Source organism: Corythoichthys intestinalis, chromosome 20, assembly GCF_030265065.1.
Source record: "Corythoichthys intestinalis isolate RoL2023-P3 chromosome 20, ASM3026506v1, whole genome shotgun sequence".
Classification (NCBI taxonomy): domain Eukaryota; kingdom Metazoa; phylum Chordata; class Actinopteri; order Syngnathiformes; family Syngnathidae; genus Corythoichthys; species Corythoichthys intestinalis.
In genome coordinates, this window is record NC_080414.1 from 26,628,431 (window position 1) to 26,653,407 (window position 24,977).

Here is a 24,977-nt window from a genome sequence, read left to right on the forward strand (position 1 = left end):
TTGGATCGAAACAAGATAAGTACGCGATAATATCTCAAAGTCATGGCGTCTGTAATTCTGCTCTCGCGTGCTCTCACCTCCAGATAGGGTTTTGCTGTTAAAAAAAACTTTTTTAAAAATGCCCTCCTGTCCAAAATTTTTCTTCCTCCAGAAAATTGAAATGTAAAGCTTTCCAATGATGTATCACACAAGCATATAGGACACATTTGAAATTTGGCCAAATTGGGGGTCTCAGAGCGGAACTTCAAGTCACCTGAGTGTTTTCCGCCATATATATAGGCTACACACACACATTGGTACCTTTACATATGAAGTTAATTTGTTCCAGGACCTTGTTTGTAAGTCGAAATGGTCGTATGTCGAGCAGGATTTTCCCATAAGAATACATAATTACATTAATTCGTTCCCCAGCCTGGAAACCTACACTAAATCCTTAATAAATGCTGCTGGTACTATTGCAAAAAGCAATTACAAATAAATTATGAATCGGAATAATAATAATACCGGTAAGCACCGCATTGCTGACTTGATCAAGTGAGGGAGGACTTTTTACTTTCACTTTGTTCAGCTGCAGCAGACAGTAGGCATTTTATGTTGCACAAGTTCTGAAATACATGATTAAAAACCTGACGATTTTTTGTCGAAATGACCGCAATAGTAATTGTCACCCCAACTTTTAAACACTGGCGAACGGATGTCAGACGAGGACCGCTGAGATCGTAGACATTCTACGGCTGTATTGTCGAGCCAGTTCACGGACGTCCACACCACGCTCATATTTTTCTATCATTTCCATCTTCATCTCAATGGTAAGCCTCACCTTTTTCCTTTTTTTCCACCACCTGCACTAACAATCTTGGAAGCCATGTTGATTTATCTCACAAGAAAATCTGCCATGCGCACGTCTTTCGGAAAAACAAGGAAACTGCTGCGCTGTCACAAATCGACGTATTTCGAGCATGTCATCGGATGTAGAAACAAATGGAGAGTCAAATTTTACGTCGGATGTCGATAAGATCGTGTGTCGAAGCAATCGTATGTCGAGGTACCACTGTATGCATATTGTCGATGCAATATTTACATAAGCAAGCCTGAAGCTTACCCGTAGCAGCCAGTTTTCAAGCTGCTGCAGGGTCCTACCGTCAGTCAGCGGTGGCCGAAGTTGCCCACACAGATGCCCGATAAATATCTTTTTTATCGGCTTGTTTTAATCTTTTTTTTTCCCTAACATCTAGCCGATATATCGGTCGACCTGTAGTCAGGAGCATTAATGAATGCTTATGACAGATGTCATTAAGTGTCATTCGGCAAATCATGTCAATTTCGAATGGATATAAAAGGTACGGACGAGACATAAATGGAGTTAAGCCTGAGGTATGCTACTGCGTTGTGGTGACGGCGAAGCAACTACGGCGTCAATAAGCATTCGATAGTTCTGCGGCGTTGCTCTGTAATTCAAGCCACAAGAGGGGTGTGGCGTTGTTTGTAGGGTTTTGGGGGACTTGACGACTTTTAGTTTTCTTCTGGTTAAACTGCTATGCTAAAATACTAACAGAGATAAAACGCTTGTATGTGGATCTTCAGCTCATCAACATTGAACAACAAATGTTGATCATACAAATGTTGAGGCGCAGGCGACGCAAAAGACTGCTTCGGAGGTGGTCTGTCGGACTGTTGATGCAGTCACATTCCGAATTCTAGCCTCGGGTGGAAGCCAGCAAGCTGTGGCGGCTAGCTTCAAACTGGTGTCCAGCGGTTTGTCCGAGGTCTGCAAAGAATTGTGGACAGCCCTCCAGCCCGATTTTTTTTTGCCGTGTCCTACAACCAGCCATTGGGAAGCCATAGCTGGTGGCTATGGAACTTCCCAAACTGCGTTGTAAGCCTTGATGGTAAACACGTTATCATAAAAGCACCGAGGCACTCTCAATCAGTGATGATGTATCAAATGTGTGAACTGTTTAGTTGAAAATTAAAACATCAAAACAACTCTTTGGACATCAAACATGTGCTTTATTCCTCATATACTTAAAGTGTGACACGTAAATAAGTCATAGACTCAGAGCAAACATATGTACACTATAAATGATGACGTGAACCAACCATAAATATGACATAAAGTGATTAAAAGCTGGCAGTTTTTGGCCGACTGGGTCACCGCTTCGTGTGCCCATTCGATTCCGAACACACACAAATTTGTCTCGGTGGTTCTTCCATCTTTTTAATCAATCGCTGGCTGACCTCCAGCCCCTAATTTTCAGCAATCTCCTCCCACGAATCGCTTGCCATTTGGCAATCTTCATAATGTCTTGACGAGACAGTGTAGAAGTTGTCGTACTTGCTCTTCGTTGATACTTCTGTCAGCTTGGTCTACTTTTGCATGCAGCAAAAATGTTTGACAATGGCGGTGATTTCGCGCTGAACCGGAAACAAGAGTGTGAGCAGACCAATCACAGTCCATTTAAAAAAAATGTAAAGGAAGAGAGGCTACAGCGGAGGGTTGTAAATTGGGTCTTCCTTAACGGCGCAGGTCTGCCGCTGAAGCATAACTCTTGAGTGACTACTTTAGTGACAAAATTTGCCGGATGACACTTTAGAAAATCTGTTAATGCTCATGAAAGTGTCATGTCATAATTATGACGGTCTTATGACGCCACTGTCAAATAAAGTGTTACCAAAAAAACAAAACATTATCGTTAATTGAAACAGAAGACATCAGTTTACAGAGGTAGGGGTTATACGTACTAAAAAAGTGCATGCCTGTCAATAGATAGGGCAATCACCTATTGATCTGGTTCAGCCAGTGACTTTTAGAGAACATCTCATATACCTATCCTTTAGGGAGCCAAGAATTCACAATTAAAACTGAATTACATTTGTGAACTGGACCACCTCAAGGTACCATCCAGCAGATGAACAGAACTGGCATGTTGGTCTGGTTCTGTTTGCTTACTGCAGGTGGCTGAAACTGGAATTTGGAAAAAGTCCAAAATCCAGTTTTATGTCCAGTTCTGAAAAGAGCATCTTCCCCAGAAATCATAAAAAAAATATGCTTTCATTTATATTCCACTAGGTATGAGGGTATTCTGTTCCCACCGCTGTTTCTTCAAGCACATTTTTTTCTCCTAGATAATAACCAAGCTAAAAGGAAATACTAAAACTTGCCCCTGAGCACATCCACAGCACAGACAATCACTCAACTGTGTAATAAAGACTAGGATTGAGATAAATCATTCATGGCTGGGGTATAAAAACCAAAAGGATAGGTGTTAAAACCTAAACATTACCAAAAATATATACTGTATATCGGAAAAAAAATCCGCATCACTATTTTCTGACCAATAATGGATCAATATGTCAAAATTAGGGCTGCCAAACAATTAAAATTTTTAATCGAGTTAATCACAGCTTAAAAATTAGTTAATCGTAATTAATCGCAATTCAAACCATCTCTAAAATATGCCATATTTTTCTGTAAATTATTGTTGGAATGGAAAGATAAGACGGTTATATACTGTACATTCAACATACTGTACATAAGTACTGTATTTGTTTATTATAACAACAAATCCACAAGATGGCATTAACATTATTAACATTCTTTCTGTTAAAGCGATCCACGGATGGAAAGACTTGTAGTTCTTAAAAGGATTAATGTGAGTACAAGTTATAGTAATTTTATATTAAAACCCCTCTGTATTATTTAGTTTTCATTAAATTTGTAAAATTTTCAATCAAAAATTAAATAGCTCACCATTGTTGACGTCGCCAAGCGGGACGTCACATGGGCTCCCTGCCGTTCTTCCACAATGTCTTTAACTTTGTACGGTAGTGATTGAAATACACCAGAAGGTGTCAAGGGCGAGTTTTAAATTGATTAGAGATCTAGCCAAGTTTTTCTAGTGTGTTTTGCCCCTCGACTGACACCGTGTTTTCCGGATTCATTGTACCTTACGTTCATTTGAGTGTTGACTTCACAACGTACGAGACCTCTGATTGTTTGTATATTGTGACCAAATATTGCCATCTAGTGTATTTGTTGAGGTAAACGAAATGTTGGACTAGAGTTTGACCAAAGTCTGAGTAAGTTTTATATGCATTTTGCATAACTATTTTGATTGGGAATGCCAGTTCTCTTTGCATTGAGCACTTTTCTTTTTGTGAACATTATTTTTTTTTTAGATAGGAATACCATTTTTGTTGTGCTTTCAGTAAATGATACTGTAGCGACATAGCTGTTCCGCCCAAATGCATGATGGGAAGTTGGGCAACCATGACTGTCAGTGGTGGCTGCAAATGGTATATGTTCTGCGTCGTGTTCATTAAGCTTGTTAAGAAAAAAATAATCTCCTGTCATTCTTCCCCACACCGCTCGCCACAATAGTTATGATTGTTGTGAAAGAGTTGCCAAAACTTATACCAAGAAATGGCGCAGCCCCAACGAATGTGCCTGTGTCTACTCGCTTTTCTCTGCCTCCTAGCTCTCAATGAACAATAAACGGCGCCGTTGTAGTCTGTTTGCGGCAATGCTTTAGTGGGTCATTCTGCGCATGCGTTAAATGCGTTAATATTTTAATGTGATTAAATAAAATAAAAAATGAATTACCACCCCTTACGCAATAAATTTGACAGCCCTAGTCAAAATATACAGTTGGGTTAATAAGTATTTAGTCAACCACTAATTGTGCAAGTTCTCCCACTTGAAAATATTAGAGAGGCCTGTAATGTCAACATGGGTAAACCTCAACCATAAGAGACAGAATATGGAAAAAAAACAGAAAAATCACATTGTTTGATTTTTAAAGAATTTATTTGCAAATCATGGTGGAAAATAAGTATTTGGTCAATACCAAAAGTTCATCTCAATACTTTGTTATGTACCTTTTGTTGGCAATAACTGAGGCCAAACGTTTTCTGTAACTCTTCACAAGCTTTTCACACACTGTTGCTGGTATTTTGGCCAATGCCTCCATGCAGATCTCCTCCAGAGCAGTGATGTTTTGGGGCTGTCGTTGGGCAACACGGACTTTCAACTCCCTCCACAGATTTTCTATGGGGTTGAGATCTGGAGAATGGCTAGGCCACTCCAGGACCTTGAAATGCTTCTTACAAAACTACTCCTTTGTTGCCCTGGCCGTGTGCTTGGGATCATTGTCATGCTGAAAGACCCAGCCACATCTCATCTTCAATGCCGTTGCTGATGGAAGGATATTTTCACTCAAAATCTCTCGATACATGGCCCCATTCATTCTTTCCTTTACACAGATCAGTCGTCCTGGTCCCTTTGCAGAAAAACAGCCCCAAAGCATGATGTTTCCACCCCCATGCTTCACAGTGGGTATGGTGTTCTTCGGATGCAATTCAGTATTCTTTCTCCTCCAAACATGAGAACCAGTGTTTCTACCACAAAGTTCTATTTTGGTTTCATCTGACCATAACCCATTCTCCCAGTCCTCTTCTGGATCATCCAAATGCTTTCTAGCGAACGGCAGACGGGCCGGACGTGTCCTTTCTTCAGCAGGGGGACACGTCTGGCAGTGCAGGATTTGAGTCCCTGGTGGCGCATTGTCTTTCTGATAGTAGCCTTTGTAACTGTGGTCCCAGCTCTCTGTAGGTCATTCACTAGGTCCCTCCATGTGGTTCTGGGATTTTTGCTCACCGTTCTTGTTATCATTTTGACGCCACGGGATGCGATCTTGCATGGAGCCCCAGATCGAGGAAGATTATCAGTGGTCTTATCAGTGGTCTGGTCACATTTTCTAATAATTGTTCCCACAGTTGATTTCTTTACACCAAGCGTTTTACCTATTGCAGATTCAGTCTTCCCAGCCTGGTGCAGGTGTACAATTTTGTCTCTGGTGTCCTTCGACAGCTCTTTGGTCTTGGCCATAGTGGAGTTTGGAGTGTGACTGACTGAGATTGTTGGCAGGTGTCTTTTATACCGATAATGAGTTAAAACAGGTGCCATTAATACAGGTAACGAGTGGAGCCTCGTTAGACCTCGTTAGAAGAAGTTAGAACTCTTCGACAGCTAGAAATCTTGCTTGTTTATAGGTGACCAAATACTTATTTTCCACTCTAATTTGGAAATAAATTCTTTAAAAATCAAACAATGTGGTTTCTGTTTTTTTCCGCATTCTGTTTCTCATAGTTGAGGTTTACCCATGTTGACAATTACAGGCCTCTGTAATCTTTTCAAGTAGGAGAACTTGCAACATTGGTGGTTGACTAAATACTTATTTGCTCCACTGCATATAAAAGTAAAAGGAAGCATTTGACAAATCTGTAGAGGACACATTTTCTATGTTTATGATATATTGGGCTTTCATTTTGCAGTGTAGACTTACTACTACACCTAATCCACCTCATAATACCACACGAAACATTTTCCTCCACTGCAATAAATGGACTTCCAGCAGTTTTTTTTTTTTTTAATCTACAACCAGCCATTGTAAAGGATGAAGTCTGTCAGCGCTAACCACATTTTTCCACACGATACTGTGCTGGCCAATTGTATTTTTCACATTAGCATTCATTCCAAAACAAGCAAGGACAAGCAGATTTTACCAGTCTTTATTTTCTAAATGGAAATGTACAATACGAGAAATCAAATTACATAGAAGGGGGAAAAATACGCTGAGTCGTGGTGTATTTTGTCTTATGGCCAGCGAACAGCCTATTGTGTGTGTGTGCAGACTGCAGGCCAGTTAACACAGTGAAAGATGAAGGTCTGTGTGGGTCATCAAACAACTACCATTATGACTTGTCCTCCAGGTACACCACGGTAAATAACCTTGCATATAGCAGTATAGCTGTGTAGTTCAATGCTGATGAATGCACTAAAAGCTACATTTAATGGGGTGGGAAAAGTCTTAGAAAAATAAATATGTATAGTATTGATAGAATAAAGCAATTTCAATCTGAGCGTTACACAGACTGTACTTCAAGATGCATTATAGTTTATGTTTGTTCAAAGCATTTCTGCCTTAAGACCGAACAACATGAATACCAAAGGGTCATTTTGAGTGTATGTACCTATTTCTGAGGATCAGAAATATTTTCACATGCATATTAAATTGCTTACAGTGATGATGGTAATAATTAGGGCTGCAGCCATCGATTACTTAAGTAATCAATTAATCTATCATTTAGCTAGTTTGAATAATCAAATTAGGAACATTTAATGCGTTGCAGAATGAATTTTAGGAGATGTAAAATGAACGCTTGCTAAGATTGCACTTGCAAAAGAGCATTAAATGCAAATACAAAATAAAATTCCTGAGTGTTTTTTTAAACAATGCAAAATTGCACTTTCATTTCACAAGAGCAATCAATGCATTTTAAAACTAAATTAAAATACCTAAGCTTAGCCTCAAACGGTATTGCTAACGTTTTTCGTTCAAACCAGTGTTATCTTTCAATTTTTGTCTTAGTCTTTTGGATAATAATACTTATTAGCAAGGGCGTAGGTTTGATCTCAATATTGGTAGGGACAATATAACGCCATAAACTGCATGTATGCCTTTTTTGCTGGGGATTGGACATTAATGAGACCAAACAGATTGGGTGAATGGGGATAAGTGCCACATTTCTCATGAATATAATTTTAGTTCATTGATAGGCATCATTTAGCCTATCAATTAATTAGATGCAAAATAAATCTATTGACTTGTACAAACTTTCACAGTGCAAATTTAAAACATCTTAATCTGATAATTTTTCTTAAATTGAGTCGAATAATTTTCTCCGTCTTGTTTTGAGTGTTAGACTTTTTAACAGATTAATACGTCAGATTATTGCACAATAATTAAGTGAATATTACTCGTTGTTCTTATTAAGACCATACATCTAAAAATCATGCCAAAAGGTCCTTTTTTTCACCTAAATCCAGGAAAATTAGCTTTCAAATGTTTTGAACAATATTTATTCTTGAGTTAAGAACATTTCTGATAAACAATCTTTTTTTCAAATTAAATATATTAATTTTTTGCTTAAAATAAGTGTGATAAGATTATTTTCAGCCCGCTATTTTTCTTATTTCAAGAAATCTGAGTAAAATTTACTTGAAGCACTGGCAGATCATTTCACTTATTTCTAGTGGATTTACACTTAAAATGAGGGAATTTAATTATTTTTAAGGAAGTGTGTTTTTGCAGTGCATACTGTATGTATCGGTTCAGGTGATACACTGTTCCATTCAAACCTTTGTTTTGAAAAAAACTACTCAAGAAACATTTTGAAAAATTCCAGAATAAATATCTGGATTTTATTAGTATGTTTAAATTACAATATGTGAACATAAATTGTATTAAGATACACAATAAAAACAAACTTGTTAATAAGCACTCCTTCAGGTAAAACACTACTGCTTTTGTCGAAAAAGCACAGCCAAACTCAACAAAAAATGAAAGCTGCTTTGAGCCACTTTTAGACCACATCAATAAAATAAAAATGAAAATTGGGGAGAACGGGATAAACTTTGGTCACTACATTTCTCACCGTTTAATTAACATTAACATTAGAAAACACATACAATAGAATATTTCTCTCAGAGCAGCTTCCTACTAGAGGTCAGGATATTCATACAGATTAATGTTATGCTAACTCTCATGTAAGTCTGACCATAATGAAAGTAATTCTCTTAATAATGGTAAAGTCAACTCAATCCTTACAACCTATGGGAAAGACAATTTAAATGACCTATACAACTGAAGTCATGATACAATGCAAATAAGGTTGCTTAAAAGTTGGTGGGGACAATTTGAGCATCCTGAAAAGCTACGCCCTTGCTTATTAGTATTATATTAGTCATCTCGAAATGTGTTGTCTTCGTCTAGTTTTTGTTGACGAGAACTCAAAACTAATTTTGTCTAGTTTTAGTCGGGGTTTACTAAAAATGTTTTTGCCGATAAAATGAAAAAAAAAAATTACTCCAAAAAGGTTTGTAACTATTTCGTATAAACATTGACAGATGAGCGCATACAGTATTGTAGCGTGTACAAGGACAACGCTAACTTGATGATAATACACACTCAGCAGAAAACCGTACATTATTTTCAATTAATTATACCCACCTGGAGTCCTGGACGCCATGAATTGTATGTAAAAAACATTGTCCGAGATTTAAAACGATGTGCACCGTTAGCATGAACCTAATGCTAACGCGAATGCTATGGTAATGCTACTTGTTACATTTAATGTATGATTTTTTTTTTCACTCAGTACATGCCTTTGATGGCGAAAGCAACATTGCATATTCTCTCTGGCCAAGATAAGAAAATAATTTTTACCATGTGTGCAAGCCTGGAGACTGGAGAGCAGCAGCACGTCACATGAGTGAGACAACCAGACACTGCTACGATGCCAGCTAACTACACATAAAATGTCACACATTGTCACCACGTGATGGAAACTATTGGGTATTTTCGTCTCATTCTCATCTCGTCAGATGAAAACTGGCATTAGTCTCGTTATGTTTCAGTCTCCCAAAACATGTTCTAGGCACGTTATCGTCTTGTCATTGTCATGAAAAATTTGTTTTTTGATGAAATATTTTCATTATCATCATCATTGACGAAAACAACACCGTTTCAAACACATATTCCATTAAAAAAACTGCTAAATATACCTCTAAACATATTACGAATGCATAAAAAAATCATATTAGCGCAAACTCACAACCTTATGTTGGTCTTAACAGGGAACAGCTGGATCCAGCCATGTTACACGTCTTTTGTCATATTAACTGTTGCCACTAGAGGGTAGCGTATCCTCACAAATCAATCCAACTAAATGCAAACACTTTCAAAATAAACCATTATAATGCCACTCTAATTAAATGAATCCTCGAAGCAGCAAAACTTTTTTCGAAGCTATTTTCTAATCGAATTATTCGAGTTAATCGTTTCAGCACTAGTATTAATGCGCCAAAACATAGAAAGTTTGTGGTCAAGTTTGTGAAGCTCACAGTGATTACACTTGTAATATTGCGACTAAGGTTCTCGTAATTTATCGATTCTTGTGATTTGGTGTAATATTGACCCATTTGTCATAATATTGAAACTTTGTTTTGGTATAACTGAGACTATAATTAGGACTTTATTCTCATGCAATTGTATTGAATTTTGAAGTTTTCAGTTCTCCTTCAAAGGCTGTACTTCTAAACACATTCTTCTTGTCAGCTCTTGAGGGCACATTCAGCACCACTGCCACTAGTTTGCACTATTGTTTTTTTTTGTCTGTTACCACAATCTTTTTTCCTGTGGTGTGCCTTGATGTGGCACATTAATTCAGTTGTGGGTGAGCTAACAACTACTCCTGAGTCAATCTGATTCTGATCTAATTTGAGAATAATTACGAATCAGGGCAGATGATCATGTTATAAGTTGATTAAATGCCAGTCAGCGTGTTTCACCTCATTACAGTGGAGTTCAGGGCACCTCGGCTGGCACAGCTTCTTCCCGTTCACACAACGGCATGACAGGCAGCCCTCCTCCCACTCTGATCCAGCCTGGCTCGCACACACACGGAGAAACAAATATGTGCCATTTACATTATTACTCAAATTTCTGTCCCGGGTCAATGAATTTTTTATGAAGTGCGTCTGGCTCAGATAGCCCAGGATCAATGAATGGCAGTGCTGCATGTACTCCCTCACTGTTGTGAAAAAATTATGAAAGCTTTAAACTCCACGTTCTGATATTGTAATTACAACAGCACATAGTGTTGACTGTAAGGGTCATCGCATTTGTGTAAGTTGGCGACAATAATGATCACTAACTGAGAGTTCTTAGGTTCAGCAGATGAAAAGCACACACCAATGGGTGATTTCGCGGCTCACACTTGGGCTATTTGGCATAGTGACCACGAGGCGGTTGATTAGAAAAGCCGTTGAGGGTCTTTAGAGGGACATTTGTCATCCCTTGCTGACAAGAAAAGTGAGAGAGTACGAGGGAAGGAGGAAAGAAGCCGCGAAGAAAGAATAAAAAAAGAGTTATCGAGAGAGAGAGATCAAAAAAAGAAGATCTGACCTCTTGTCTGGGTATGATTAATTCTCATAGTCCTATAATATCCCTTTCTTCATAAATTATTCCTGGCAGGCTTGCCCAGTTGCGGTCAGAGTGCTGGCTTTCTACAGCACAGCATGCATAATTGATAGTGCTATGGGCAGAAGAGGCATTGTGGTGTAATACGGCCCCTAGGGCATGTCACTCATCTTCTAATCGACCCCTTTATGAGTAAATAACACAAATGAAGTGAATAAGAGCGAAAGCGTGCACGCCAAAGAGGTTCAAAGATGTATCAGAATGAGGCGGGCACAATTGTTACAAGCTACTATCAGACGCGGGTCTAGTTTGGGCGAGTGCCAGCATGCGTGTGTGTGTGAATACCTGCTGCACGACACCCTGGTTATGGCAGGGGCAGAGAGCAGGGATGACACACACGCCATCGGTGTTTCGGTAAAGCCCCTCCTGACACACGCAACCCTCTGACGAGTGGCTGCAGTTAATGGGAGTCGGGAAGTAAATGTCCTCGCAGCTCCTCTCGCACAGAGGCGCGTCTTCCGACAAACTCCTCCTCCTCTTCCATTGTTCCCCGTCAGGACACGCTGCAGAGATGGAAGAGTCAGTAAGTGATGAACAGGGTGTCAGGAAAAAGGAAATTAGAAAGGGAAGATAAAGCCAGACGACGATTGGATGGATAGACGGAAGGGGAAATAGGAATTGATCGGTTAAGGAAGAGAAGTGAGGATTTCTAATATGTGGATGTGCTTTGAGGTGTCTTAAGTGCCTTTTATACAATCCATATCAGCATCTGGGCATGACTTTTCAACTAACAAACCTCCTTGTGAGCTATTTGAAGTTCACTTTTAAATATTATTGCACCATTATCAGAGGTGGGTAGAGCAGCCCAAAATTTTACCCAAGTAAGAGTAGCGTTACTTCAAAATAATTATTACTCAAATAAAGTAGGTAAAGTAGTCATCAAAAAAAAAAAGAAAAAAAAAAAAAACTCAAGTACAAGTAAAAAAGTATTTGGTAAAAAAAAATACTCATGTAACATTATGATTAACTGCTTAAGATGTTTGATTTTAATTTTTTTTGTTGAACAATGGTATTTTTTTCTCAGCACAAAGTTATCTACATGAACTGTTATTATTATTACACTGTACAATAACATATTATATAATCACATTAACCCAAAGAGTTGCAAAAACAAACAAATATTGAATTACGGGGAGAGAGAAAAATGTACAGAAATTTAGCATTATTCGTCCAAAGAGTATGAGTGTCCTCTAGTGAAGAAAACATGTTTCCTATCATGAAACTAAAAGGATCATATCTCCAGTTTTCCGTGGTCAATCGGCAGTGTTGTCACAGTTTTGTTGTCACACATTACTTGAAAAATTAATCTGTTTACTGATTACGATTCAAACAAGTAATCTAAGTTCTTTACTGATTACATCATTATCAAAGTAACTACTTTAAAAGTAATTCATCAGTTCCTTTTATATTAGTTTTTCTCCCTTTTTCACCTCAACATTAGAATGACAACAGAAAAATGGCATCACATGTCACTGACTTTCCGATAATTTGATTTATAGTGGAAGATCAGAAAACCTGAGTTTAGTCTCATACGGAATAAATAAATGAATGAGGATTTAAGTATGACAAAAGAACAACTGCCTAACTTCCATTGCAAAAGTCCGCTAACTGAAATGCTACTAAAACTTTTTTTTTACAATGCTGTCAATAAATCGTTAAAACACATATTCCCACAAAAAACGGCTAAATATACCTATAAACTAAATTATGAATGCATTAAAAATACATATTAGCTCAATCAAAGACAGCCTATGTTTGTCTTAACAGGGAGCAGCTGGATTCAGCTATGCTAAATGAGTTACGAATACTCGAAGCAGCAAAATTTGATCTGAGGCTTTTTTCCTAATCGAATTACTTGAGTTAATTGATTAATTGCTGCAGCACTACAATAGAACGCTCTCGCGCCGATGATGTCAGCAGTCACACGTGTCACTTTGGGCATGCGCAGTTGCTGCTAGTAAACATTCAAAACAGCAAACATGGTGAAACGTTGGTTTAAATTGACTATTTTTACAATGTTTTTAATTCAAATATATTGTATGTTTGCGTTTTGTGCCTTTTGAAGCAAAAGGAAAAACTGCGTGGACTCCTTTGCTTCGAGCTGGCGGGTATGTTGTCATCCGGGCTGAGAAGGATGCTGTCAAGGAAGTGCGTTTTTGGCTGTCGCCTTGTAAAACTGCACTGCCCTCTAGGGCCTGGAATGTATACTACAGACGGAACCATGTACATGCAAACATGAAATTTGTCCTATTCTTGGGGTATCACCATGTAAACGGCCCCTAAATCTCACCATAGACTCTATACTACGGCACTTAAACCTTTCTTTTCCAACACCTGCCCGACCCAATCCCAGCACAGACCAATCTAATTGAAAGTCTGAAGTCGAAATTCAAGAAAATGGTCCATGACAAGGCTCCAAACTACAAAGTTGACCTGGCAAAAGTTGGAGCCAGATTGATGAAGAGCACTGTTTGTCACTCAATTAATCCATGGTTTGAGACCGCTAGCTGTTACAACAGATGGTGTGTGTGTGGTGTGTTATACTTATATGTCAATTATCAAACACTATGGGCTCTACTTACCTGCCCAGAGAATAACCAGCTTGATTGTTGGTATTTGGGTGAAAGATGTAATTTTAAGAAACTCTGAAGTATTTTTGTAGGAATGTGTTACAGTGCACATAAATGTGTACAGAACAAAAAAACAAATAAAAATCAAAATGTCATTGTCAACAGTAACTTGTGAGCCCCTCCTCTTACTCACCACAATCAGGGGCCATGCATGAAGCAGTGCGATAGTCTGGGCCCTCACATTGGATCCCCCCATACTGGCTTGGCTTCAACACAGTTCTGGTGGAGCTCAGTTGTCCTGTACCACAACTGGCAGAGCATGAACTCCACTGAGACCAGATGGACCACTCACAATCCACTAGAAAGTGAGAAAAGGGGACTTGTTAATGACCAAATAACTGCGGCTGTTACAAACAGGTTGACAAATACATCACACACTTGACACTTGAAGGAATTAAAGTTTTATTGCCTGGTGCTGGCAATAAGTGTGAGGTCTTACCAAGTGTCTTTACCGCTTTCGGCATTTAAAGCAGATCCAGAACATCACTCACCTTCGCAGAGCTTGGAGGTGCAGTTAAACACTCCTCCTCGACACACACTGAGGACAATTTGGAGAATTTAGAGTCTTCATACATTTGATAAAGGATGACTTAGCAGTTATCGCATAACACAGTTAAAGACACTGAAGGTTAATTAGAAGTTTCTGTAGTTCCAAATAGTCTATGTTCTAAAAAGTTCAGCTTTAGAGAAAACTTATACAACAGAGTTATTGACAAGACAGTTACATGGAAATGAAATAGATGGTGATAAAAGCCATATTTCAAATTATGTGATTACACTAATTCTGACAAAGCCTTGACTGAACTAAAAATGTATTGTTCTGGTTCTCAAAAACATCGCCACTATCTTTAATATCTGAGTTAAATGACTCCCCAGTATAATATTGTATGTACCATGTATTGCAGAGGTGCTGTAAGGATGTCCCAGGTGACAACGTGGCATCTGTCCTCTCAAAATTGCTACTATTCAAGGTTTGGTAGGCGATCGGCAGAGAAAGCGCTGAACAGGGGCAATCATCGTGGAACACACACATGCCTTCATGTAACACCTGGTTAAGATATAACAAAAATACATAGGATCATACGCAGAGTTTAAGGGGGAACCTGGGGGGCCAGCACCCCCCCGGTGGCTGAGAAGTGTCATTGCATGTAATTGACTTTCCTATATAAGATTTTAAAATTAAGAGTTTTCCGGTAAAAGAGGCAAGATGGATATACATATGTTTTTCAAACCTAAGCTTTCAAAAGCGATAACAACTACTGAGCAAGAACAAAGGATTGAAAATGTGGACCATGAAACGCCAGAGAGCACCGGCAAAATGGTGAGCGGAGTTTTAATTTGCCCCACTAAAGACGCTATTTGTACAACAGAGCCCCACCAGTGTCTTGCCAATGTAGTTACCCCCATCAAAAATTGTATCCCCTGGACGCGGGAGCGCACACACACGCACATTAGTTATGAGTTATGTTGATTTAAACAATTAGTTGAAGCCAGGTGAGAACCACAGTTATATATTTTGGACATCGACATTAATTGAACTGGAGAAACTCCATACAGGACTTGAATTACAGTAATAACAGTTATAAGTCATCCTACGAGTAAAACAGTAAAACATTGCCTTTTGTTATATTCAGTACGTATGTTACATTATATGACAGAAAAAACACTTTTTTTTTTTAAATGGTTTGGCCAAGTTTTAAAACCTCGTAGATAACTGCATCACCATAACACAGAAATCAAGCAAATAAGTGCAGCGCAGTGGCTCCGCCCAGGGGATACAATTTTTGATGGGGGTAATGAAACTGACACGACACCGGCGGCTGTACCATATTCAATGGATGACGATCTTGGTGAAAAATATCGCTGTCCTATGCAGCCTGATTAAAAAAAAAAAAAAACTCTAGAATGATGGGAAACAAAAAAAAGCTCATTTTCAACTTACTATAAATATTCTTGCAAGTTAACTTGATCGCTGACACTGCGTTTCGGGGTCATCAACATGTTGTGCCCCCCCTGACCCAAATATGCATAGGATAGGACAGCATGTGTACCAGTCAATGTAGTCTATCTGGCTTTTATATGTACAGTACAGGTGTATTCCAAAACACGCAGATAAAAGCACAACCTCATGAGACCGTAAAATCAGTAAAATTACAGATTTCACGAAAGTGCAAGCATATAAAACATCGTTTATCGAATGTCATTACTGCACTTGCTCATAAACACACATTTACATGTATCCAGACCTGTCCAGGTGGGCAGGAGCATCCAGGGTTGCAAGGTCCTGCTATACACTGAGTGTGTGGCCATAGGTCTTCACAGGTGTATGGACAGGAACCTGAACATTCCGCAAATACCTGGCCCTCCGGACACTCTGGAATGTACACAATAGGCCATATTTACTTACTCATCAATGGATATGCCTTCATGTTGTAAATCACCAACTCTGCTTTTAGAATAATATTACCGTAATTTTCGGACTATAAGGTGCACCTGACTATATGCCGCCACCCACTAAATTTGACACGAAAACGGCATTTGTTCATAGACAAGCTGCACTGGACTATAAGCCGCAACTGTCCTCAATGCATTATGTAAGGGTGCACGATATCCATTTTTTGAAACCGATACAGATATTGATAACTTCCTGCTCCTCAAAGCCGATACCGATAACCGATAATAAATATAACTTTTTAAATGTATATTCACCCGAGTTTTTGAACACCTGGAGGTTTAAAAAAATAATAATGGTGGATTCAACATAGATTTGTCTTTGATCTCACCAGAATTTTCATAATGACATGAACATTATTATAATGAACAAAACAAAGACAATAACAGTCTTGAGTTCAAATAAAGTGCCAATGTTTATTTTTTCAAATAAATATAATTTGAGTCAATCACAATCAATTAGTCAATATAATTGAAGATGTGTTTCCTGAACAATGAGCACTGAACGAAACATAAACCCAACAGGTATTATGCTTTGTCATCAGATAAAAATATTTGGTGCTCCAGAAGACTGTTGTGGTCTTGGTCCATGACACAACTTTCTTAACCTGGGAGACAGGTTAGGACAGCAAGCCTATCAATAACCAAAAGGCCTCTCAAAAACGTATAACTAACACTGTAAACATTATATAGTAAGGTTTATCACTCATTCCTCATAGCAAAAATATGGTAGAACAAAAAGGATTAATGGCTTGCCTTATAATAATCAATATAAACGGCAGTGAGGGAACCCATAGTCAATAAAGTTTGAGGTTTATTCCCCTAATAGTATAAAATCCTACCAAGCATGCTGACAGGACTAACATTACACGACAACTATTATATGTATGTATAGCATAGCACACTAGCTTGAGCTACTAGCCTTAAGCATTGGCTGGCTTCTATAACACAGCAACTTATGAAGTTCTGTACATATGACCCTTCACCACCGAAGTAAACATATATTGCACATCCATATGTTATAGTAAACATAAATACTTACAGACATATTTCCGAGGCGGAAACGTAAGTAACGGAAAGCATTCACGATTGTCAATGCTAACGCTAGACACAGCACTGTGTAAAGTGAATGAGTTTGTGGGCCAAATTATAGATGCAGCAAATTATTCTGACCGGCAGGTGGCAGCAATGCCCCGCAAATGGTCAACTGATTTCCCAGCCAGCGAGCACAGTTCATACTGTATTATCGGTCCTATTAATTATGTTATTGGATTTATTGGGATGACGTCATAATTCCTATTATCAGACCAATAATTATCGTGCACCAGTAGTATTATGGGATATTTACACCAAAAGATATTTACCAGTAAATCTTTATTTGACAGCGGCATCATAAAACGGTCTAAGACCAAAATAATAACCAAGAAGCTTTGAACCAATTGGCTGCAAAGCGTCATTGCTTCAAGATCCTTCATTTTGCCATAACTGATTTCTTGGGGGAGACAGTCAACCTTTGCTGCCACCTGGTGTCAACACTGTTGTCATCCAACATGCCTCCTAGCATGCAATGCAGCACTACATATGTAAATAACAATCAAAATTAATGTCTTGTGCTAATTATTTCTTCGGTTACTGTTCCAGTTTGTTTCGTTAATGGCTAGTTATGGTATTTGGTAACACTTTACTTGACAGTGGCACCATAAGACTGTCATAAGAGCATTATAATTATGACATGAGACTGCCATGACCATTAATGGATGCTTGTGACATTTCATTTTGTGTCATTCAGAAAATGATCTAATTTTTGAATGGATGTAAAAGATCCAAGCTGGACATAAAAGGAATTAGTGACACAATTTTCCGGATGACACTTTATAACATCTGTCATAAGCATTCACATACAATTAGCCATAATATGTTAAGTCCATGACCATATATATCGGTAACGGTTTGATAAAAGTATCGATTTTTTGGAGTTGGACAGTATAGCTATATATTGGATATACTGTATATCTCGGTTAAAAAGTCATTATCGGACAACTATATTCTTTACCAGTTTCACAGCTGTTGCTGTTACAGATACTGTGTTGTTCAAGTGGTCCAACACAGGCGGCCCCACCCGGTTCCGATTCCTGAAGGACTGTCTTGTTACGCATCGACAACCCACCACCACATGTGGCACTGCACTCACTCCAGCTTGACCATTTGCTTAACAAACATCCCGCTGGATAAGAAGATTGATATGGGTTAAAAAAAAACAAACAGATGTACTGTATATCCAAAAAAGTCTTAAATTCATGATGTAATTTCAAAACATGGAATTGTATTATTTACCTGGACATGGTCGCAAGTTACAGCTTTCTGTCTGCACAGTGTCAGAACAGGAAGGACCACCCTCAATATCTTGACAGAGGCGTGTTCGTGTCTGCTGGCCACGCCCACATGAAGATGAACAGACTGTCCATGAACTCCAAGGTTCATACACAGGACAGGGAAGATTGGTGCACGCTAGAGTGCCGTTCTCACACACACTGCAAACAAAAAGGGAATGTGAGATGAACAAAAGATTTTGTATCCCTATGTGAGGAACAAAGCGCTTAGTTGTGTTTTCTCCTCACCAGGTGTTGCAGTCCAAGAGAAGTTCTTCATTTGGCATGGACTCAAGTGTTCCATTTCCTGATGGGACACCACACCTACATTCTGCCACGGACACACAATGGCCATCCTGCAAAAGCTGACCCTCGGGACAACGACAACCTAGCAGGGTAGAAAATTTACATCATGCAGCAAAGAACAAAAGAATAGACAAGATAACCGTAACGGAAGCAATAAAGTTAATGGAGTCATTTGTGTTGAGCTGCAGCTATCGATTATTTAAGTAATTGATTAATCCATTGATTAATTCATTCGATTAATCGAGTGATCTGATAACAAACACTAAATGCTTTGCAGAATTATTTTATAAGACATAGAAGTTGATGCTTGCAAAAACAACATAACCTGCACATCCATTGGCACCAGGATTGCACTTTCAAAATTGCATTAAATGCAAGTGTTTCTTTATAGAATTACACTGTCATTTCACAAGAGCAATAAATGCATTCGAAAATATATTTTTAAAATACCTGGGTGTAAATGGTATAAAAATAAAGAAATAAATGAGGCTCTAAGTACAAAAAAATATTTTGGTGAAAACTATGGCACTGTATGAAAGAACAAATATTGATTGATTTGCTACTTTTTATGCTTATAAGTCATTTAAAATATACCTGTTCTGTCCTCACTAAATGTGACGATATTAAGCTAGACCGACACAATTTATGGTTCTTTCTGTTTCGAAGTTCTTTTTCCACATTCAAATTTTTTGGTATAGTAGTAACACAAACACATGAAGAACTTTGAGCACAAAGACAGACATTTTGACAATAAAACACCACATAAAATTTGAAGTTTAAATGTTCGATTAGTCAAACTAATATGTAAATTTAGCAGATCAAATAAACCCGACTTGCATAGCAAAAGTCCGCTAGACTAAATGAGGTAAAATGCAAACTTTTTTTTTTTTTTTTTTTTTTTTTTTACAATTTTCTCTACAAATCATTCAAACACATATTTCCAGCAAAAACTGAAATATACCTCTAAACTAATGTACGAATGCATAAAAAACATTAGCTCGGACAAAAACTTACAACCTTATTTTGGCCTTAACAGGGAGCAGCTGCTCTTCAGCCAGACAAGAAATGTCATATTCACAGTATCCACCAGAGGGCAGTGTATACTCCCAACGCCAATCTAAGCAAAGTTGAATTCAAAGGGTTTTTTTCTAATCAAGTTACTCGATTAATCGTTGCAGCACTACACTACACCCGAAATATTGCAGTTTATTCATTATGTGCCTTTCAGTAGTGTTGATTGGCAAGTGATATCAGAAATGTGGTTGGTTGTAACTTTGGCTCACTGCATGTGAGTGTTTTACTTTGTATTTGTTCCACCAAGAGTTTGGCTACCTACTTTATAGAGTTTTTTTTTGCATTGTTCTAAAAGTAATCAAAAATAGAACTAAACCTTGGTTGAGAACAGCATTCATTGAAACAATGTGCATTTTGTTGTATTCATTTTAATTATTTTTGTCATTTAAAAAGTGCATCTGCGAATGCTGCTCCTTTTTTCTCGACATCACTTGATCTAAATTTCAATCGTTAAAAAAAAAAAAAAAAAAAAAAATCAAATATCAGCTATAGAATCGGAACTTCAAAAACTCATAAAACACCTGGATGACACCGTCCTTGGAGACACTGAACATGCTCCCATAAGTCAGTGCAGCTGCGAGGACACTGATTGGCGCAGGCTTCTTGGTAGATTCGCCCTCTGTCTTCACAGCGTTCACCTTGGATATGGAATAAAACTTCTTAAATGTATGCATGCATATCACATTTTTGCCTTTTGCTTCTTAGAGATGCAATAAGGCAGTATACCTGGGCAAAGTCCTGTGTTGCAGCTCTGGCTTTGTGTTTGCTGACTCTGGCAGAGGGGTCCTGGGGGAGCAGCCAGAGGATGCCTGTGGCGCTGCCTGACTCCACCACTACACGGCTCCGCACAAACTGTCCACGCACTCCACACACTCCACTGACATAAATCTGAAACATTCAAAAGTTAATGTCAATGCCCAAATTCTAATGTAATTATAATCTCAGAGGCACAAGAATAATTTTTATTTTTTGTATGACATCAATCAGTAATGGCAAAAATCATGGGAAACCATAATGGAGCTATGAGGTATAATTTTGTGCTGCTGAATAAAAGTAGATGATTGCATCTAAGCTTTCATTTTATGCATTCTTGTCGAATGTTTACTTTACTTCAACTTAGGCTTTAGGTGGATGGTTGCAAATCCAAGCATATTCAAAAATGCTAATCACGACTCTCAATTATAAACAAACAGCTTATGTTCTCAGGTCTCTTTAATTCGTCATATTTGTGTTTTCATTCTTACACGAAAAAAAAACCGTCATACACGGCATTTCATGATTTCAAGCCGAAGCAAAGTCTACTCTTGGGGACTATCTGGTTCAATCACTAAATAATGTAAAATCAGTGGTGGAATGTCACAAAGTACAGTGGTATGAAAAAGTATCTGAATCTTTTGGAATTTCTCACATCTCTGCATAAAATCACCATCAAATGTGAGCTGATCTTTGTCAAAATCACACAGATGAAAAAAATGGTCTGCTTTAACTAAAACCACCCAAACGTTGATAGGTTTTAATATTTTAATGAGGATAGTATGCAAACAATGACACAAGGGGTAAAAAAATAATTAAGGGAACCATCACATTTAATATTTTGTGCCCCCCTTTGGCAGCAATAACTTCAACCAGACGCTTCCTGTAGCTGCAGATCAGTCTGGCACATCGATCAGGACTAATTTTAGCCCATTCATCTCTACAAAACTGCTGTAGTTCAGTCAGATTCCCGGGATATCTTGCAAGAATCGAGGTCTTTAGGTCATGCCACAGCATCTCAATGGGGTTGAAGTCTGGACTTTGACTTGGCCACTCCAGAACGTGTATTTTGTTCTCCTGAAACCATTATGAAGTTGATTTACTTCTGTGTTTTGGATCATTGTCTTGCTGCCGCATCACTCCTCTTTTTAGCTTCAAATGTCTGACAGACAGCCTCAGGTTTTTCTGCAAAACATCCTGATAAACTTTTGAATTAATTCTTCCGTTAATGATTGCTAGTTGTCCAGGCTCTCAGGCAGCAAAACAGCACAAAATCATGATGCTCCCTCCACTATGCTTCACGGTGGGGATGAGGTGTTGATGTTGGTGAGCTGTTTATTTTTTCCTCCTCACATGATGTTGTCTGTTACTCCCAAACAATTCAACTTTGGTTTCATCAGTCCACCAAATATTTTGCCAAAACTTCTGTGAAGTGTCCAAGTGCCTTTTTGCGACATTAAACAAGCAACAATGTTTTTTTTAGACAGCGGTGCCTTCCTCCGCGGAGTCCTCCCATGAACACCATTCTTGGCCATAGTTTTACATATAGTTGATGTTTGCACAGAGATAATGGACTGTGCCAGTGATTTCTGTAAGTCTTTAGCTGACACTTTAGGGTTCTTTTTTTACCTCTCTGAGTATTCTGCGCTGAACTCTTGGCGTCATCTTTGGTGGACGGCCACTCCTTGGGAGAGACGCAACAGTGCCAAACTCCATTTGTAGACAACTTCTCTGACTGTCGATTGATGAAAATACAGACTGATGGTTTTGTGTCCTTTCCCAGCTTTATACAAATCAACAATCATTGATCGCAGGTCTTCAGACAGCTCTTTTGACTGAGCCATGGTGCACATCAGACTCATCAGGACAATTCTTACCAGGTGTGTGTTTTGTAGTGGGCAGAGCAGCTTTAAACCACTCAGCAGTGATTGGGCACACACCTGACCTAAATTGCTTGGTAAAAATTGGTTTCAATTGCTCTTTAAGTGTCCTTAGGCAGAGGGTTCACTTATTTTTCCCCTTCTGTCATTGTTTGCATGCTATCCTGATTAAAATATGAAAACCTAAAAATGTTTGGGTGGTTTTAGTTAAAGCAGACATTGTTTTTACATCTGTGTGATTTTGACAAAGATCAGATCACATTTGATGGCGATTTTATGCAGAAATGTGAGAAATTCCAAAATGTTCAGATACTTTTTCATACCACTGTGTATATATTGTCTTTTTGGTTCTTTCTTTCATCGGGTTAATTATATCACATCTTGTAACAGTCAATGATACAGATGATGATGACAATAATATATATATATATATATATATATATATATATATATATATATATATATATATATATATATATATATACTGTTCTGTATATATACCTATATTACATTTTTGCATCAGAAGAAAATACTTTTACTTTTTACTTGTAAATTTTAAAGCAAGTACTTTTACTTGAGCAATTTTGTTCTTAGATACTTGTACTTTTACTTAATTTTTGCACCAGTATCTTTACTTTTGCTTAAGTAAAAAAAAGTGCATACTTCATCCACCACTATGTAAAATGCTGTTTGTTAATATACCTTTACAGATGCCATCATCGGGACACAGCCTGTCCTCAACTTGCGGATGAGGACACTGACTTTTCTCCTGCTCTCCAGACACTGGAAACCCAGAGTCAAAATCTAAACAGGCCCGGAAACGCCTCTGAAACGAAATCCTTCTACTTCCATTGACGGAGTCTTCCAGGAGGTTACTGCCTGGGTTCAGAGATGAGTATGGCATGCAGGGAGAACACGGAGTCCATTCTGACCATTCACTGAAGATCACTGGGATAAAAAAGAAAAAAACACGAGGTATAATACAGTATGGAAAAAAATATCAATTTTACCCATGCTAACTACCTTCACACTCTCTCATGTCACACTCCAAGGTCCCATCATGGCAAAGGCTGAAAATGCGCAGACAGAAAAGAACAGATTTTACACAGTTACTTTTCAAATATTAAAATTTGAACTGTTATGAAAACAGTAATATCTTACTAACCAGCTACTGCAACCAATGGTGACTGTAGACCCCTGAGGGACAGTGACTGGTGTTGGTGAATGTCCTTCAGGTTGATCATGCAAGTAAATGCAGCCACACTTTTCAGATGATACACAGCTACCATTCTGCTGTAGCAACCCCTGCAGGGACAACAAAGACCATTTATCACATAAAATTAGGGGCTGTCTTAGCTTCTCATTGGTGTTGATCCTTGTTTCCAGTGAGTGTAGCCATAAAATTCTCGCGAAGACTTGAAAACAGCTGAACTCACTGTTTAGTAATTGTTTTATGCATTTTGTAGCTGATATTCAATGATTTATGTCTTACATAAAAGGTAAGCCATAACTGTTAAAGTTATCACTGTAACTAGTGCTGTCAGGCCTTATAACTGCAAGGAGCAGCTTTCTGTTCCATATTTCATTACCTGCCCTCCTTACTGCTGTATGTGCATATTGTCAGTCTACCACAAAGCATTTTGCAATAAATCACAGCTGAAAGCTTGCAAACTGAGCTAAATAACATGATGAAATTGTCATCCCACTAGGTATCAAAGTGAAATATTACCAACAGTATATGGCGTGGCATAATGCACTTGTCAAATTAATGGTAGTTTAATGCTGGTGTGGTCCCTATAAATAACAGACATTTAAGCTGCAAAATATGAGCATTTTAAACAGTTACAGTACATTACAAAAAGGTCTTCCATTAGGAGTTGGCGTTCCATTTTCTATGGTTTAAATCCAACATATATATAAAATGAATGTACTGTAGTGCTCCAGTGCTATTTGAGGGTTATTAGTACTGATCCTGTGGCAAATAGAGCAAATCCGCAAGTAATTGACACCCAGAGAAATGGTTTACAATTGTTCTCTGTACTCAAGTAGTTTTTTGGTAGGGGAAAAAAATGAGTTCATTTATTCAACTTTACATATATGAATGCACTGTCCACATAGCGTCTGATAAAACTCTTATACCAAGCTCCATTATAATACTGTATTACCAACTACTCTACACTTCAATCTATAGTACAAGTAGCATACTCAATTTTAGTTGCATAATAATCAACTGATATGCAATAATGATTCTCAAACGAACTAGTGATGTTGTTGATCTTGTGCTCTTTTTTCATCACTGTCCTTATTAGACATGAGCTAATTATCAGTTTCAAGGTATAGCGTGGTATTGAAACGTCACGGTTTTAATACAGCAAAAATTTCCGTCATCCCGTCCCTAAGGTTATTAGCTAT

At 38.2% G+C, this 24,977-nt stretch overlaps 1 protein-coding gene across 1 annotated transcript in view; it reads right to left on the minus strand.

The window, feature by feature from the left end:
* sspo (SCO-spondin) overlaps nt 1-24,977 on the minus strand; it is a 267,780-nt gene that overhangs the window by 18,878 nt on the left and 223,925 nt on the right. The window contains exons 100-113 of the mRNA XM_057823943.1: nt 23,731-23,870; nt 23,589-23,635; nt 23,268-23,513; nt 20,659-20,820; nt 20,454-20,570; nt 18,802-18,940; nt 18,518-18,714; nt 18,237-18,407; nt 15,979-16,106; nt 14,626-14,780; nt 14,224-14,270; nt 13,866-14,030; nt 11,388-11,605; nt 10,412-10,507 (exon numbers count right to left, since the gene is read on the minus strand). Coding sequence (XP_057679926.1) covers nt 10,412-10,507; nt 11,388-11,605; nt 13,866-14,030; nt 14,224-14,270; nt 14,626-14,780; nt 15,979-16,106; nt 18,237-18,407; nt 18,518-18,714; nt 18,802-18,940; nt 20,454-20,570; nt 20,659-20,820; nt 23,268-23,513; nt 23,589-23,635; nt 23,731-23,870 — 2,028 coding nt within the window. The remainder of the gene's footprint in view (nt 1-10,411; nt 10,508-11,387; nt 11,606-13,865; nt 14,031-14,223; nt 14,271-14,625; nt 14,781-15,978; nt 16,107-18,236; nt 18,408-18,517; nt 18,715-18,801; nt 18,941-20,453; nt 20,571-20,658; nt 20,821-23,267; nt 23,514-23,588; nt 23,636-23,730; nt 23,871-24,977) is intronic.